Raw genomic sequence first — 16,257 nt, 5'->3', positions numbered from 1 at the left:
AAAAAATTAATATAGTTAAAAATATATATAGTTGAAAGTTAAATAATTACAACTACATGTATTTTGTTTAATTGGATGTAATAAAAAGTAAATGATTTGTTAGGTTATATGCAATTAAGAAATGCATTTTTTTAATTTTATTATGTTCTTTATATGGTGATGATATATTATCTTTAACGTAGAAAAAAAAAATTCTACTTAAAAATTGATCAGAGTGGTATACATTTAAATTTGGGCTTTTTCTTGTACAGTTCCAACTATAGCCGTTAGATTCAAATGCATTGAAAATCAAACACTGAATATAGATCTACATATGGTTACAATAATAATATATTTATAAATTATAAACTATATACAACCAAATAATCCCTTAATACAAAGTCATTGATGAAACATGCTGATGTGCCGGCGTCAGTGAAGTCGTTGGCGATACAGATAATTTGGCGACTTCTATAGGAATTTGTTGCAGAAGAGCAACAAACTTTATAAAGTCGGCGCCGTAACGTGTAGAATTTGCCGGGAAGTTGGGAGTTACTGAATGGCTGCTTCAAGGCGAATCCAACGGCGATAAGACTTTCCAAATTCCAATACACATTTTCGGGTTAACGATATGGTTGGGTTCTTACTCGATCCGTTTGAAGACCAAATTCTTACCCGGTAATGTAAGTTCTACGCGGCCCAAGAGCGGAGTGGGCATCGACTCGCTTATTCCCTTCGCCACTTCAAACGTCTCAAAGCTAACGCTCCTCTTCTTCCTCCCAATTCCCCCGAGATCTCTCGTCATTAATGGCGATGAATCCTCTGTAGTAGGATAAGAGAAGAAGAAGAAGAAGAAGAAGAAGCGTAGGCGAAGGGGAGAGAGAGAGAAGGATCGAGCGACTACAATGGCGAGGGGGCGTCGGGAGATCCCGCCCTGTTCGAAGACCTACGGCTTTCCCATCTACTGCGCCGCTTGGGTCCCCCTCTCCCAGATCTCCGCCGCCGCCGCCGCCGACGACGACCACGACAACGACAAGAGAGGAGAAGGAGGCGGCGGAGGAGATCCATCTCTGCCGCGTCATAAGGGCGATCGTTTACTTGTGACGCTCGGCGGAGGCGGCGGCGAGGGGCGTAGTGGGGTTCCCAACGCCCTTGTCGTCTCCCACTTCGATCTCCGCTCCCGATCCCTTTCTGATCAACCGGTAGAAGCCCTTCTTCTTGTTTATGTGCAAATCTCACTGACATGAGCCTCAATTTTGATATGTTTCCCATTGATCCAGGTGTTTAGGATGGGAACTGACGCCGATGTGCCATATAGGATGGCGGTGCATCCGGGTGGTGATGGCATCATCTGCTCATTTCCAAAGAATTGCAGGTGTTTGTTTTGATCGGGCTTTACACGTAAATATTGAGTGTTTGATGGTTATTTACGCCAAATCTTGCTTTAGTACTTAGTGGTGGTATAGTTTCTCTCTTGCGGGGTACTTTTTATTGTCTTAAAATGTAGGGTTATCTCAGGATTGCTTCAGCTTCAGTCCTAATGATAGAGAATATACTCTCAGTAAGTTTCCATTTTAGTGATATAAGGAAGGGTAAATGCTGAAAACTCTCTTGAATAAAAAGAATATAATCCTCTCAATTTTCATTTTGTATGTAATTCTTCTATGATTAGTGCCAAGAATCCATCACAATAGGATTGAGGGTACAAATCTCATTTATATCTGACCTTAATCTAAATTAATAACACTCAAAACAATTGGCCCTTCAAAGTGAAAATCCTGGCTTTGCCTATACTATTTTATGTTGTGTAAAATGGACTCTTATTTTTTTAATGTTTCTGTATGTGGAGAAAAACTTCATTGATGTTTTTCTCTCTCAATATTCCGGTGATATTACTAATAATAGTGCTTTAGGTTGTTTAAATGGGACTTTTCAGAAAGTGAGGAAACTCTGTCTCTGAGATCTCCGGGAGAGACATTAGAAAATCTGGAAGATGGTGGTTTGCAGTTGGCATTATCCTTCAACGAAGAAGGTTCAATACTTGCAACTGGTAGTGAGGTAGACAAAATCATTTGCAGTTATTTTTTTCAGCATGAGTATTTCACAAATAGAAATCTCAATTTTTCAGAAAATGTTGATGAAAAACACAAGGCTATTGATTATCTTATCTTTGATGTTTGCTGGGTCACAGCATTTGCACATTTGATATGCTTCAGCAGCCAATATGAAACTTACTTTCATCAATACGACCTTTTGAATATTTTACTTTAAATATTTCATGTCAAAATTGATACCATTATGTTTACTCTGCCTTTCATTTAAGTTGTTTATATGCCCATCAGTCTTGGCTTTGACCTATGTAGGACGGGCGTTTGATGGTCTTCAAATGGCCCAGTATGGAAAGTGTTCTTGAAGAAACTGTTGCTAATACAACTGTGAAGGATTTGGATTTCAGGTGGAGGATTTATGTTTTTCACAGTTTATGGAACAAAGCTATGCTCCTAGCTGATACTGCAACGTGATCAAGAAAATAGATGAAAATTAGATCTGGGAGGGAGTATCACTTTGGAGTTTCATTCATCTGTCACTCTTCTGACCCAATTGTTATTGAGATCTCTTCCACCTTTTGTGCCTGTTTGGCCTGGCTGAGGCTTTTGCAGATGTGCTCGCTGAGGGGAGCTGTTTGAAAAGACACCAATAGCTTTTGTTAGCACCTCTCTACCCTCATCCCAATAGTTCTTTATTGCAGCAGAAGCAAACTCTTCGACTTTAGCTTCTGATCTTGGGTCAAGAAGCTCATTTTAGCTTCCTTACCAGCAAGAGCTCCAGATTTTTTGTCTTCCAATCATCTGGTTTGATGCTTCTTGGAGTAGAGAAGCTGTTCCAGAGGTTAAGTCAAACAAGCACTTTAATCTGGTTGCAGTATTAGTTAGGTGGATATCATTACTCTGCAGTCAAGCACCTTTTTCTTGGTTGTGTTACAACCTGGACTTGGTATCCTAATGTGGAACTATTTGCTTTTGTCTGTTTTGATCCATTTCCTGCAGTTCTGATGGAAAGTTTCTTGCATCACTGAGGAACAGCGGCCCGTGCAAGGTTTGGGATTTAGCATCATCAAAGGTTGTAGCCAATCTATCAAGAGAAGATGTAAGTTCTCTTTAGTACTTCTAATTCATTGTAACCATACTCTTAAATATATGTATGTCTAAAATATCTTAAATATATGTATATCTAAAATATATACCTGTCCAGGGCGAAATTTTCAGCTTCTGCAGGTTCTCTCGCAGCAGAGCTGATAGTCAGGTCCTCTTTGTCACTGCAATGCATGGTAATACTTTAAAAATCAAGGGAAATCTATTATTTGTTTTAAGGTTAAATTACAAATTTATTTTTAAAAGTTCAATCTTTCATTTCATTTTTCATCCCAAAATTTCAACATTAGTAATGTAATCCTGAAGTTGCTACTTATCAACAACAATAATAATATAATCCTGAAGTTGCTGCTTATCAATTAAGTTCATTTAGTCTGCCATTTGAAGGGCAATAACTTGGATTTACAGGTGATCAAGGAAAAATAATCTCTTGGAATACTACCTCATGGAAGAGAATTGGAACAAAGAGGATAGTCCGTGACCCAATTTCTGCATTTAATATATCATCTGATGGTAAACTCATGGCGATGTAAGTAATTTAGTCTACGCACAAACCTGGCATGCTCCCTCAAGTCAACCTAAACGGATGCATTTTGTTGTGTTGCATTATTATTTTGTTTGCTATATTCCACTACAAAATGCCATATAATTTTTGAACTTATTCCCAAACAAATAACTGAAAGGTCTCAAAACCTCATTTTGTTTTGTTTTCCTTCTCTCCTTGGGCCACTTGATCAATCATTTGAGCTACTATATCATATATTGTTGTAATAAATAGAGTTCGAGCAGAAATCCTTATCATCAGGAACAGCAAGTAGCTGCTTACATATTTCTGCTGACTTATAGTACTTCCTATTTGCAGCCCACTGCTCCTTTTCCTTTCAGTCCATTAGAATAACTCATGTATTTAAACTATTGCATGATACAGTGGGACAACCGAAGGGAGTATCGAAGTTCTATCCTCCGCAAATATGCAGGTGCAGACAAGAGTTAAAAAAGCACACCTTGGCATTGTGACCGCATTGGTTTTCTCCCATGATTCAAGGTTATTTTCTTTTTATTTCCCGCTTTATAATCTATTGACTCAACAATTGGCTAATATTATCTGATCTTATAAGAAGCTTTAGATGATGGCATGCAGTTTATGATGTTGTTCATGTGCTCAGGGCATTACTGTCTTCATCTTTTGACTCCACTGCAAGGGTGACAACCATTGAAACCAGGAAGAGTAATGGTAGGCCCAGATTATATCCGTCCTTGTTATACTGTTTGTATTTCTTTCTGAATCTTATGTGAGTGTGCTGTTGTTGCTTCCGCAGGCTTTAGTGCGTGGATTATTATTCTGGTTATTATACTTGCTATTCTGGTATATTTCATGAAGTCGAAGCAAACCCTTTAAGGATTCTGATCACCTTGGAAATTTGTCTTGTGACCATGGCAAGGGATCGAAACTTCACGATTTGCTCTTATGCTAGCCAATATATGGCCCTAGAAGGATGAAGACTTTACTCTGAAGAGGAAATTGTCTGATCATTACACGTTGATTAGTGGTCGTCTTTGATGAAAGCTCCCAGCCAACTGATGTTTCATCTTCTCTTGCTGTGGATTTTGTGTGTTCTCTGCCTCTTCCGAGTTATTCTGACGCAAACTCGAGAGGTAGAAGTTCCCATTTTCTAAAGCTGAAGTTCATGTGAACTAACAAAGACGGAATAGGAACTATCCATATGCGTTATGGAACTTGTTAGATTGTATCGAAAATGAGATAGTAAACACAACACTTTCTTAGCAGTAAGTACTCAAATAAGTGAATAAAGTCAAGGGCATCGTACTCAATGAAGTCAAGGGCATAGTAGTTGGTTGTGTGTTACACCCTTGTTCTCGTGGTACAGTTTCCTTTGTTCTTCTTTTATAGATCTTTTGTTAGCAACTATGATCTACAAGGGTAAACAGCGTGCGGTATCAATAAAATTTTTGTATCAAAATCTCGCGTAGCTTAAGCTTTTTCAATTGGCACTTTTTCTGGCCACTACACTGGAGACTGCTTGTGGAAGTTAGACGTCGAGCAGCATCTCACGCATACTTTTCTACATTATCAAGAGGTTAAGCTTTGGCGTACAACAGCGTCTAAGACATGACTACAAACGACAACATATAACAAAAATAATAATAACTAGTGTAGTAACCCGCGCGATGCGGCGGGCAAAATACAAAACAAACTGAAGATGTTGAGTGAAAATTGTGAAAAGAAATGTTTAGATAGTAATATACTCATTCACCATTATTTTATAATATAAAATAGACTCTTAGAAATATTCTAATCCTTGGGATACATATGCCATGTATGCTTTTCGTCCCTCAGAATTGTGTGCAGAATCCCTAAAAAATCAATATACGTATCACAACATAAATGTCAATTACAAAAAAAAATTTGTATACTGAGTGAAATTTGATGATAGAAGATTCACACAAAATTTACATTGGAATAACCATCGCGCCTGACCTTTTCAATTCTAAATCTCGAAGGCAAAGAATATCCTAAATAGCATGCTGACTTATGGGAATGTCTAAACCCAAATCGATGGCAAGTTCAAGCATTGCAGGGAAAATGATATTGAAGTCGACAGGAGGCTGATAATTCTCGTCCAGAATACATGACAAATTAGATCCAATATAACGTAGCCCTGCAATAAGACAAAAATGAAAAGCGAAGTTTCTTATTCCATTGAGCAGAACACAATGTTAATGATGTTCTGTTTCTTAATACCTCGTCTTACATGACCATAAAAACACATTCTTATACTAAACAATATATTAGTTAAGGGTTTCGATTCAAAATAATTAAATTATTGAAGAAGTGTCAGCAAGTTGTCTTCTGCGAAAAATGCAATCGCTTATCACCTGGTTCTAACCCTCTAGTCAAAGAACTGGGCCAGGAATGAGCACAATGCTTGTGCTCAAGCATCAGAAATAAAGCCCTACAATCTCTTAGCCTGGGGCCATCAAATTATGGAGGCAAATGAAGCAAAAAAACAAAGGGGGTTAAAACAGGAAAAAAAATTAAAAAAAGGCTTACATCACCAGCATAATGATGGATGGTGAAGCCAGACTGAAAATTTAGGCTTGCTAAAGCGTGGATGATCTTTAAATGTTTGATATAACTTCTGGGCAAATGTTTCATGAGTTGATCTTGGTAGCATACTGCAAAAGACAATCAATATAGTTAGGATAAAGCTAATATGAATATTTGATGAAAATGAAGAAGCAGCAAATATGTAAGCATACATACCAAGTCTCGTCCAGAAGAGCAATGATTCCCCCTGGTTTCTGGGTGAAAATTTAAAGGTAATTGTTTAATACATGAACTTGTTATGTTAGAATTAGAAATACTATGTCTAGCTGATGAAATGTATATGAAAACTAATATAAAAAAGAATGAGGAAACAGTGATAATTCTGGCAGCTGTCTATTGCATTAAAAGCTAATGCATTAAAAGGGCTTGTATATTAGTATTCAAAAAATTAAGTTCAAGTCGCACAAAAGTGAGAAGAAGTAACAACATATAAGCGAAAAAGCTACCTAGAATACGATCCAATTCAACCAATGAAAATATTTTCATACATGAGCAATAGAGTTAGCGATCATAATCAATAAGGAATATTCCAATAGACAATATTCTAATAAAAAACGATCTTTGAAGGTGGAAAACCTAATAATTAATTAATTAACACGTAGCTCCCGAAACAGGCCTATTCTTAAACAGATTGAATCGAGAAAACCCTGGAATGTTCAACGTAGCAAGAAGAAGGGAATTGTGTCATACCTGGATGACGTATCATAGGACATTGAGAACGCTAACAACCCAGAGTAGGACGTAGTATGCGATTATGATGTAGGATCGGCCATAGGTAAGCTTGGCGTTGCTGCGTGGCCCATGGCGTGCTTTAAAAAAGGAACAATATAAACCTAAGATGAAAAACAAAAAAACAAACAAAAAGGAAACATTGGGTTACCTGCGCCACTAAAACATACTCCTTTGTGATAACCTGTGAAATAATCAGAGAGGAAAAATCGGTCAGGCACAATCCCGAAACAGTGCACAATCGAACAATTCGCAATCGAGCTCCGACACTCACGACACATCAATCGATAGCGTTAGGCGCGATCCAAACAGGAAATTTATACAAAAGAACACAACACAAATTTTATTCGAGCAACACGACTGAAGAGGATGAGGAGGAGATTAGGGTTTGGGTTTCGTGATCGCACCGTGGAGACGGACCGGGAACAATCCTCGACCACGGCGGAGTCTTCGAGGCCGTTGAGGATGTTCTCCCCGAAGTCGGAGTCGTCGTCCTCCTCTTCTACACCGTCGCTCAAGTACGTGTCCTCTTCCTCCCCTGCGTTCTCACCATTATCATCGTTCTCTTCATCTTCCTCCCTGAGATCCCTCCCATCGCCATCGCTCGCCGTTGGAGAAAGGATCGAAGAAGAAGATATCACTCTCCCTCGATCACCACCCCCTCAACGACGCCGCCTTCCTCTCCCCCCGCTGCGAATCCCGGCGAAGATCGCGCCGCGGGATCGGAGGGGGAGAGAGAGAGGGGCGAGGGGCAAGGCGGAGAGAAAAAAAAAACGAAATGATTGAAGAGGCGGTTGTGGGGGAGGGTTCGAAGTAGCGGAGGAAGGATTGAAGAGGTGGTTGTGCAGGGGGGGTTCGAAGAGGCGGGGCAGCGATCGAAGCGGTGGGAATCAGGGAGCGATCGAAGAGGCGGGGACGAAGGGGCTTGATGACGTGGGATTGAATTAGCCTAGATTGAATATTTTAAGATGACATGTAGGGACCACCAAAGTTGAATTAGCCTAATGTTGCCACGTGGACAAAAAATTAGGGGGATTAATAGAGGTTATAGATAATAATAATAGAAATGAGAGAGCAATTAAAGCTGCTCCAATTCCAACAACAAACAACTGCTGTAACTGTGCAACTCTAGAGTCCAGCTACTTCATAGCATTCGATGATCGTCTTAAGACAGCTGCATAGTTTGAATATGTACATGCCACATACTATTATGCCAAACAGGATACAGGATGATGGAAGACTGTCCAGTACTTAAAAACTCAGCTTTAAGGTACCCAAATACATGAAGTGCAGCAATAGTGCAATACACAACAAACTCGATAGATTTTCTTAATGCTTCTCTTGTCTCACTGCCTCATTTCTCCCTGGTACTGTTTTTAAGCCATTCCAAGTACTTGAGATTACCGCCATTTATTGGCAATGCTATGACTTCGGGGACCCTGTTTGGACATCTCAAGTTAACGTCAATTAGCAAGCATTAGACATTGAAAACAACATTTAACTGTTTAAATGTAGCTTATAATAATTTATGCATTATATAATGTGATAAATCGATGCTTGAGATGATAATCAGCAAAAGAATTGGAGCTTACTCATATTCATGGTTGGCTTTAACATGTTCAGTCAAAGCATCTAGAAGAGATTCCCTCGTCTTGATAATAAGTAATTCTTCAGAATCTGATTGTACCTGCAAATTATATGTTTGATGTAGTAAGATTGTCAAGGTGTTTGGCAGCACCTGTCTTTCATCATACAAAGTTACGACAGATTTTAGTTGTTCATAGAGCATGAACAAGCTTGTATTTCCGGCTGACTCATCATGCATATTGTTCCTTTTAACTTTTCTGTTAAGTGTGATGTAACGATGCTTGATCTATTTGCGTATTGATTATGAAGTTATTGCTTTAATGTTAGTCTTGTTAAGAAGCCTTAAGAATACAATGTGGTAAAACTATCAATTTGTTTCTACTGTAGTATGTTCTCTCTGGATTTAGAACTTCACCTTCCCCTCCCACCAGTAAATAGATTCGATTCCTGCAACCATAAAACATAGACATGCTCAGGGATCATAATAGCATGATCAGTAAAAGCTGGGGGAAAAAAAATGCAGCTTAAACACTCTTTCTCACCGATTTTGTTAGAAAAGCAGTTTCTATCATTTGTTATTAAACATCACACCATGCAAGGAGAAGAGGAGCCCGCACCCCAACAAAAAGAAAAAAACAAATTTATTTATGTTTGCAGGAATCTTACAATTGGGCAAGTAAAAGACAACTCGGTGGAGGAAAAAATAAAAGCCGTGTAGTGCATGCCATTGGCAATCATCTGATTGTTATTCTAGTAATCCATCACATAAAAACAGAATGAAAGTTAAAAAAAAAAAAAAATCAAAAACAAAACAAATTAGATTGAACATTAAATAGTACATACGTGCTAATGTCAAGATTTACAAGTGTAAATGAATCGGTTCAGAACTATGTCCCTACCTGGCACTATATTGACACATGCAGCAAGCCTTTCCTTGATGATGCTCTCAGAAAGCTTCTTGCCTGCACCGAGATGGTGACAGTCAGACAAATTGTTGAACAGTGAGAAAGATCAAGCATATATTAGATACATTGACTGCACCAAATATATGTATTTTAACTGAACTTAAAGGACTGATACACATAAGAAGGAACCACAACATAACTCTGTCAAAAAATTTATTGGTGCTATAATGGAGGGATGATGAACCGTATGAATGTACAACTCGCTTGTGACTTTATATCATTCTTGTCATTCTAATTTGTGAGAAGAAAAAAAAAATCCAACACATCTTATAGATAAACCTGAATAAATCATCAAATATTTCAATGACCTAAGGTAAAACAATCAAGTACCATCCATTAAGGGCCTGTTTGGATGACAGGATATCTTGTCAATATGTTTCTTTGATGTCGGAATAGTTTATTCAATCTCTTTCTTTCTGTCTAGTGTTAAGCTTATGGAATCAACAGACATATAAAGTAGATTAAATTGCAAAGATAGACCTGCTTCTCTGTTGGGAACAGTAACATAGACGACTATAGAAGGGACAGTGGAGGACTCGGCTGCCATTCCAGCGGCTGATGCTTGAGTGCCAAACCTTGACCTGCGCAGTTTGCAAATAGAACACATCATCAGAATCAGAAATCTAGCGTGCACTGAGTTTCTCATTTATTATTTGGGAAGTATTATTGCCAAAGCTACATATCAGATTCATTGAATTTAATCAAATTCACAGAGTGTATAGTGACCAAATTCATAATCTGCTCGGTAAATAACATCACCCCTAATAAGATGAGAATAATAAATTCGACAGTGTAATATTAACTTTCTCATGGGATACCAATCACAGTCAAATTAGAACTCAACATCCAATTTTTTTCTTGTTACGGAAGAAAAAAAGAGCATTTTTGGGAGATCAACAGTATTACTATCACAAATTACACATAACACATTATAACACAATCATCCCCAAGATACAACATTAACCCTGGCTCAAAAGGATTACTCCGATCATCACAAACCCAGAGCCTACGGCAAATTTCAATGCAGTTGTGTAGATTCTCCCCATTTTTTTTTACAAATTAAACAAAAAATCGACGAGTAGAGACGAATCAAGCGAACAATGCGACCAAAAAAGAGTAAGGAAACAACAAGAGGTAGGAGATCGTGGGGCGAGGGTTTTACCCGAGAAAGGAGAGGCGGCGTTGGGAGTGAGCGCACCCCGTTTTGCACGCGAGCGCGGTGAGAGCGCCGATGCTTAGCACGCACAAAGCCCTAACGAGAGGAGCTCGGTAATGGAGGGATGGGGCGGGGGAGGACGAGGGTCGACGAGGGTGGGGAGGGGACGAGATCGAGAGGGATCTAAAAATGTTTTGGAGTGCCATGTACTTATTCTCTCTCTCGTCATTATAAAGCAAGGGTAACTTATTGCTTTAGCTCATGGATTCGGAGCTTCGCTCAGAAGCTGAAGCTGCTCTTATCGGGCTTTTGCTGCAACGTTACGCCGTAGAATAGGCTTATCGGGCTCTTATCGGGCTTCGGCTGCATAGGCTTTTTGGTCTTAATAGGCTTTTCTAGGCTTAATGGAATATCCAATAAAACTCAAATTCCGAATCTAATTTGGGCTTAATATTACTCGGCCCATATATAGCCCTCAATTAAAAGAGCGGAAACCGGAAAACCTAGGCGAGAGGGCGAAGAGAGAGTGACTCACTAGGGCTTTTGGAGGCGATCGTCTCTCTCGATCTCCCGATCCTTCGTTCATGGCGGAAGAGACCCCGCAGATCCCCGAATCCACCGGGGGAGACGCGCCTTCCGATGCAGGAGGAGATGTGGTGGACATGGAGGTCGAAACCGGGAATCCGCAAAACCCTACCGTTAAGGTAGAGGACGAGCCCAGTGGAGCCGAGGATCCTGAGGAGAATGGGGTTGGTGAGGTGAAGAGGGAGAGAGAAGAGGGAGATGAAGTAGAGGAGGGAGAAGAAGGGGCTTTGAAGAAGCCCAAGGTGGAGAGCTCCGTGGAGGAGGAGAGGCTCGAGAAGGTGGAGGCGAAGGGAGAGGGAGGAGAGGAGGCGAAGGGGGAAGAAGAAGAAGAAGAAGAAGAGGAAGATGAGGGGGAGGAGGAGAAGAAGGAATCGACCGCGGCGAATCTCGGGCCGAAGGTGTTTAGCTCATCGGTGGAGATGTTTGATTACTTCTACAAGCTCCTTCACACGTGGTCTCCGAATCTCGATGTGAATAAGGTAAACTCTTCTTCTGCTTGTTTTCTCCCTCAATTTTGATTTTACTATTCTGAATGTGTTATATTTGTGCTTGATGAAGTGTTTAATGTTAATGGTTATAGTGAAGTAGTGTATAATTTAATTTAGGATTTTCAATTTTACATGGGCTATGTTTTTCAGGAGTAGATGATTACTCGGTTTTTTATTAATCCAAGTTTAACTCATTGCGGATTACTCGTCTAATGGTATGTCGTTAACTTGTGAGAAATTAGATAACTTTCTTTGTCAAAAGGAAGGTGATGATCAGGATTTAAAAATTTGGGATAATCATCTTCGGCTATAGTCGAATGAAATGAAAACCTATTTGTTGCATCTTTTGTTTGTCTTTCATTCTATTGTATACCCTTTTTCTTTCGCCGGTGACTTTTAATATTAGCGGTTGCTAATCTAAGGATGAATCTATTTGGTATCTCATTCACGACTCACGAGAAACTGAAAATTTCTGTGCCCTCTAGTTTTCTAAATATTTAAGCGCCTTGCAAATCTTAGACTGAACTAAGAGAACTCCTAGTTAAATCTTAGGTTTGTGGTATTATGATCTGTTAAAGGTCTTCTTTTTTCCATCCTATATACAATCTCGATGAGCTGGATTTCTCTTTTAACCTGGGAGAAGTAAATTGATTTTGTGTCTTTTAAGTTTTTATGAACTCTTTTAGATATCTGATCTTATACCTGATTGCTAGTAAAATTTCATCTGTGTTCTCTGCAGTTTGTGGCTTGTATTATTATAAATAAAGATAAAAGTGCCCATCACAATAGGTGGTAGGGTGACAGTGTTACTGCCATTTTTTTATTTGCCGGTTATTTAAATTGTTAGTGAATCGTGCTCTTCCTATTGAGTTAATTAACATATGAACCTATCGTTGTCTTGTGAAATTATATCCTTTGTCAGTGTTGATATATTATATTTTCCAGTTTCCCATCGGTGCTAGGCACTTTGCTTCTCCTGTATTCTCCAACCTACAATCACTTTTTAAGTCTATCCTATTTCTTTAGACTCTCTCTACTACTACTAAATGTTTCTCATATATAAACGCAAGCTAAGTAGCGGACAATGGTGAGTCTGTTTCGTTTTGCCTTGAGGTATTTGGTTGACAATTACTGGATTGAATTTTTCTTCTATGTTCAGTATGAGCACATGGTGTTGCTGGACTTATTGAAGAAGGGCCACGCAGAACCAGACAAGAAGATCGGCGCAGGGATTGAAGCGTTCCAGGTCCGTTACCACCCAACATGGAAGAGCCGCTGCTTCTTCGTCCTTCGAGTTGACGGATCCGTGGATGATTTCAGCTTCCGCAAATGTGTTGATCATATAATCCCCTTGCCTGAGAACATGAAGGCCTTATCAGCTTCTGGTGGCGGCAAAGGGTTCGATGGCAAGAAGGCCGGTGGGCATCACAAGGGGGGACGTGGAGGGGGCCGGTGGGGAGGGAAAGGAGGGCGAGGCCGGGGAAGGAGAGGCAAGTTTTGAAAGCATAAATGCGGCAATATGCACGGTTTAATTTGAGAGGGCAATTTAAATTAGAGCTTTTCTATGGCGATGATATATGCAGGTGAATGTTGCAAATTTTGCTATTCTAGTCAAAATCATGACTTCAATTTGTATTAGTCCGGCTTAAGAGTTTCCTCATTTATATTATGGTTGGTCTGTTAGTGCTGTTCTTTTTGTACCGCATTTTTTCTTGGTTGGATGGATGAGCGTCTTAAATCGTAAATCTTAGTTTTGTAAAATTTGGTGTTCTAGATCTTCCTATATTCATGAATAAATAAGGAAAAATTAGCCGAAACTCATAGGATTCGGAGTTGCTCGTCAGTGTGGTTATCTACAAATCATTGTACTATAATATAACGAGAGTGATCTCTTCTATATAACTAACAAAACGTGTTCTATGTTTATGTACGATAATATGAAGATAAAATATAAGTTAATTGGCTATTTAACAGTCTCAAACCTCTCTCTATTTCTTCTTCAAATATATTTAGATACTTTTTACTACCAATTCATATTTCTGGAGCTATGATACGGTACAGCTATACTCGTGCAACTCCAAAATTTGGAAAAGATAGAAAATAACTCTTAATCAAATAACGGAGGAATGCTTTGCTCATTCCTGAAGTAGTTTTCTGGATCAACCTTAGCTTTAATACGCGCTAATCGTTTGAAATTACCCTTAAAATAACTTTCGCCCCAAACCTTGGCATCCTCAAAGCTTGCAAATCCGTCGCCACCATTGCTTCCTAAGCTCAAATCTCTGTAATTAAGATAAGCACCCCTTGGATTCTTTGTAACAAGAGGAGTCATAAAATTGTAAACACTGTTAATCCATTCTCTATGCGCTTTCTCTTCACCATCTCCTGCCTTTTGCCACTTGCTGTAGTATTGAATGTTGTATAAGTTCCCTTTTCTATGCGGAAACGGCGTCTCGGATTCAGATACACTTTCCATTTTTCCACCATAAGGATCCCAAAACAACAAACCAGGTTCACCTTTTAGCATCACCTCCCATAGAGCTCTTAAGCTCTCCTTTGAAATTGGTTCAGAAACAAAATCTGATTTTGCAACCCAGTATCCTTTTTCTGCCCAATACCTGTTCTTCAAATCTTCTAATTTTTCTCCCCTTTTGTTTCCAGCAAAGTACTGGACGGTCTCTATCCACCTCTTTTCTTGGAGATGCTCGGAACTTACTCCTAATTCTGGGAAGCTTGAATTCAAAATTGGTTCTAGTTGATCAGCATTTCCAAGGTACAATGCGGTGAAAAGAGCTACGATGGTTCTTGATCCTTTAGTGTTTTCGCCGACCCTAAAGAATGCTCGAATGTATAGATCTTCGGGGAGTTTAGGTGCAACATGTTGCCACTTATAAGCTAGATCGGTTGCGCCTTGTTCTAGTGTTACGGGGATAGTGAACACGGTCACCTTAGGAGGGACCGGAACCAACTTGATCTTCCATGCAACAACAATACCAAAACTCGCAGCTCCGCCGCCTCGGATGGCCCAAAAGAGGTCCTCTCCCATGGATTCTCTATCAAGAACCTGAACATTTATTTATTTTTTGAAAATTACTAGCTATTAAAAGAGAAAGTACTAAAGATTGAAAATAAAAAGCGAAAAGGAGAAGAAACAATAACATCGCGAAAGAAATAAAAGACAATTGGCAAAGTACCTGAGCGCGAGCATTGACTACGATTGCATCTAAAACATTATCGGCAGCGAGACCGTACTTTCTTGTTAAGAAACCCTTTCCGCCCCCACTGAGATGCCCGCCGACGCCTATAGTTGCACAAACTCCGGCGGGGAAAGCTAATGTCCTACTTTTGCTACCAATTTCATAGTATAGCTCGCCGAGTGTCGCACCTGATCATATTTCAGTTCGCATTTGGGCTAAATTCAGCAAGGTCTAAAGTTCAAATTCAGCAAATATTCGGAGAATTCGAAACAATTTAACAACTGTTCAGTTGATAAGATATAAATATATAAATATATATAAGACAAATTGTACATGAAATACAAAAGTCATAAGCACTACTTGTACAAATCAGTAAATAATTTAGAGAAATATCCAAACAGCCAAAGATTCGCGAACTATTCAAAATTTTTTGAAAGGCCATATAATATTGTGACTATGCACCTGATTGAACCCAAGCAGTGTTACTTTCCAGGTCGATCTCAATACGTCGAAGATTGACGAGATCGACAAGGACGAAAGGGACGTCCGCTTGAGAAGACAAACCCTCGTAGTCGTGACCTCCGCTTCGAACTCTTATTTGCAGGCTGTGCTTTCTACTGCAAACAACTGAAGCATGCACTTGGCCCGAGTTAGACGGTGTGAGAATGTATCGAGGTTTCGGCGTCGACGAGGAACTAAACCGCAGGTTTTGCAGGGATGATTGAAGAATAGGTTTATATAACGGCGAAAATTTGGTATGTAGCAAATTGTGTGTATTTGTTAGAAAGGGAGAATGGAATGTAAGGCAACTGAGAAATGTTAGATATTCTACAAATTCCCATGTCGCCGAAGAGCTCGAAAACAAGAGAGCGAGAATTGTAGAGACAACTAGAGGTGTCAATTTTGTCCTTTCCATTTTTTTCATCTTAGTATTTGCTTGTAATTCGAGTGGATTTTATACATCTTGAGCAGCCAAAATTTTGTATGCTTTTTTTTAAAAAAAAAATCATGAATAACAAGTCTTAAGATTCGACAATTGAATGCTTAGTGTAATTAAGTTATGTAACTTAAAGAGAAGCAGTTAACAACATAACACCTATAAATTATCATAAATAAACCATTGATGTAGACTTTGTATTGAAGTTGAATTAGTAACTTTCAAATGCATTTAAGAGGCAGTTTTGTTAAGCAGGATGGCAAACTATTTTGAGTTAAATGGTTAATTAATTCATTGTGCAAGTTTTCCTAGTTTCTACACCTAGGTGAACCCTAGTTTGTTTAAATTTTAG

General features: G+C 39.1%; 5 protein-coding genes across 8 annotated transcripts; 2 read left to right on the top strand and 3 right to left on the bottom strand.

The window, feature by feature from the left end:
- LOC109721331 (SEC12-like protein 2) lies at positions 686-5,113 on the top strand. The gene is made up of 10 exons (XM_020248887.1): positions 686-1,181; positions 1,260-1,354; positions 1,893-2,037; positions 2,343-2,434; positions 3,027-3,126; positions 3,232-3,307; positions 3,540-3,660; positions 4,060-4,176; positions 4,298-4,365; positions 4,451-5,113. The coding sequence occupies exons 1-10, from the start codon at positions 885-887 to the stop codon at positions 4,528-4,530; spliced, it is 1,191 nt and encodes a 396-aa protein (XP_020104476.1). The 5' UTR covers positions 686-884; the 3' UTR covers positions 4,531-5,113.
- On the bottom strand, positions 5,425-8,035 carry LOC109721333. 4 transcript variants are annotated; one of them, XR_002219193.1, is made up of 6 exons: positions 7,398-8,035; positions 7,142-7,174; positions 6,952-7,051; positions 6,418-6,455; positions 6,205-6,329; positions 5,425-6,121 (listed from the first exon to the last, which is right to left on the bottom strand). XR_002219193.1 is itself a non-coding variant. In XM_020248890.1 (6 exons), exons 3-6 carry the CDS (start codon positions 6,972-6,974, stop codon positions 5,696-5,698), a joined length of 303 nt encoding a protein of 100 aa, XP_020104479.1. In that variant the 5' UTR covers positions 6,975-7,070; positions 7,142-7,174; positions 7,398-8,035; the 3' UTR covers positions 5,427-5,695. The 4 variants fall into 4 exon arrangements, 2 of the variants coding, with proteins under 2 accessions (XP_020104479.1, XP_020104478.1); XR_002219192.1 differs by having other exon boundaries at positions 5,427-5,507; positions 5,632-6,329; XM_020248890.1 differs by having other exon boundaries at positions 5,427-5,812; positions 6,952-7,070.
- Positions 8,058-10,925, bottom strand: LOC109721332 (protein CutA 1, chloroplastic). The gene is made up of 6 exons (XM_020248888.1): positions 10,705-10,925; positions 10,023-10,123; positions 9,477-9,539; positions 8,993-9,024; positions 8,583-8,677; positions 8,058-8,429 (listed from the first exon to the last, which is right to left on the bottom strand). Exons 1-6 carry the CDS (start codon positions 10,902-10,904, stop codon positions 8,345-8,347), a joined length of 576 nt encoding a protein of 191 aa, XP_020104477.1. The 5' UTR covers positions 10,905-10,925; the 3' UTR covers positions 8,058-8,344.
- On the top strand, positions 11,183-13,471 carry LOC109720882 (protein DCL, chloroplastic). The gene is made up of 2 exons (XM_020248224.1): positions 11,183-11,762; positions 12,931-13,471. Exons 1-2 carry the CDS (start codon positions 11,283-11,285, stop codon positions 13,270-13,272), a joined length of 822 nt encoding a protein of 273 aa, XP_020103813.1. The 5' UTR covers positions 11,183-11,282; the 3' UTR covers positions 13,273-13,471.
- Positions 13,879-15,884, bottom strand: LOC109721484 (berberine bridge enzyme-like 15). Its single transcript, XM_020249136.1, has 3 exons — positions 15,431-15,884; positions 14,966-15,156; positions 13,879-14,835 (listed from the first exon to the last, which is right to left on the bottom strand). The coding sequence occupies exons 1-3, from the start codon at positions 15,882-15,884 to the stop codon at positions 13,879-13,881; spliced, it is 1,602 nt and encodes a 533-aa protein (XP_020104725.1).

Source organism: Ananas comosus, linkage group 15, assembly GCF_001540865.1.
Source record: "Ananas comosus cultivar F153 linkage group 15, ASM154086v1, whole genome shotgun sequence".
In the NCBI taxonomy this organism is placed as follows: Eukaryota; Viridiplantae; Streptophyta; class Magnoliopsida; order Poales; family Bromeliaceae; genus Ananas; species Ananas comosus.
Note: the sequence above shows the minus strand (reverse complement) of the source record. Positions and strands in the feature narration are given on the sequence as shown.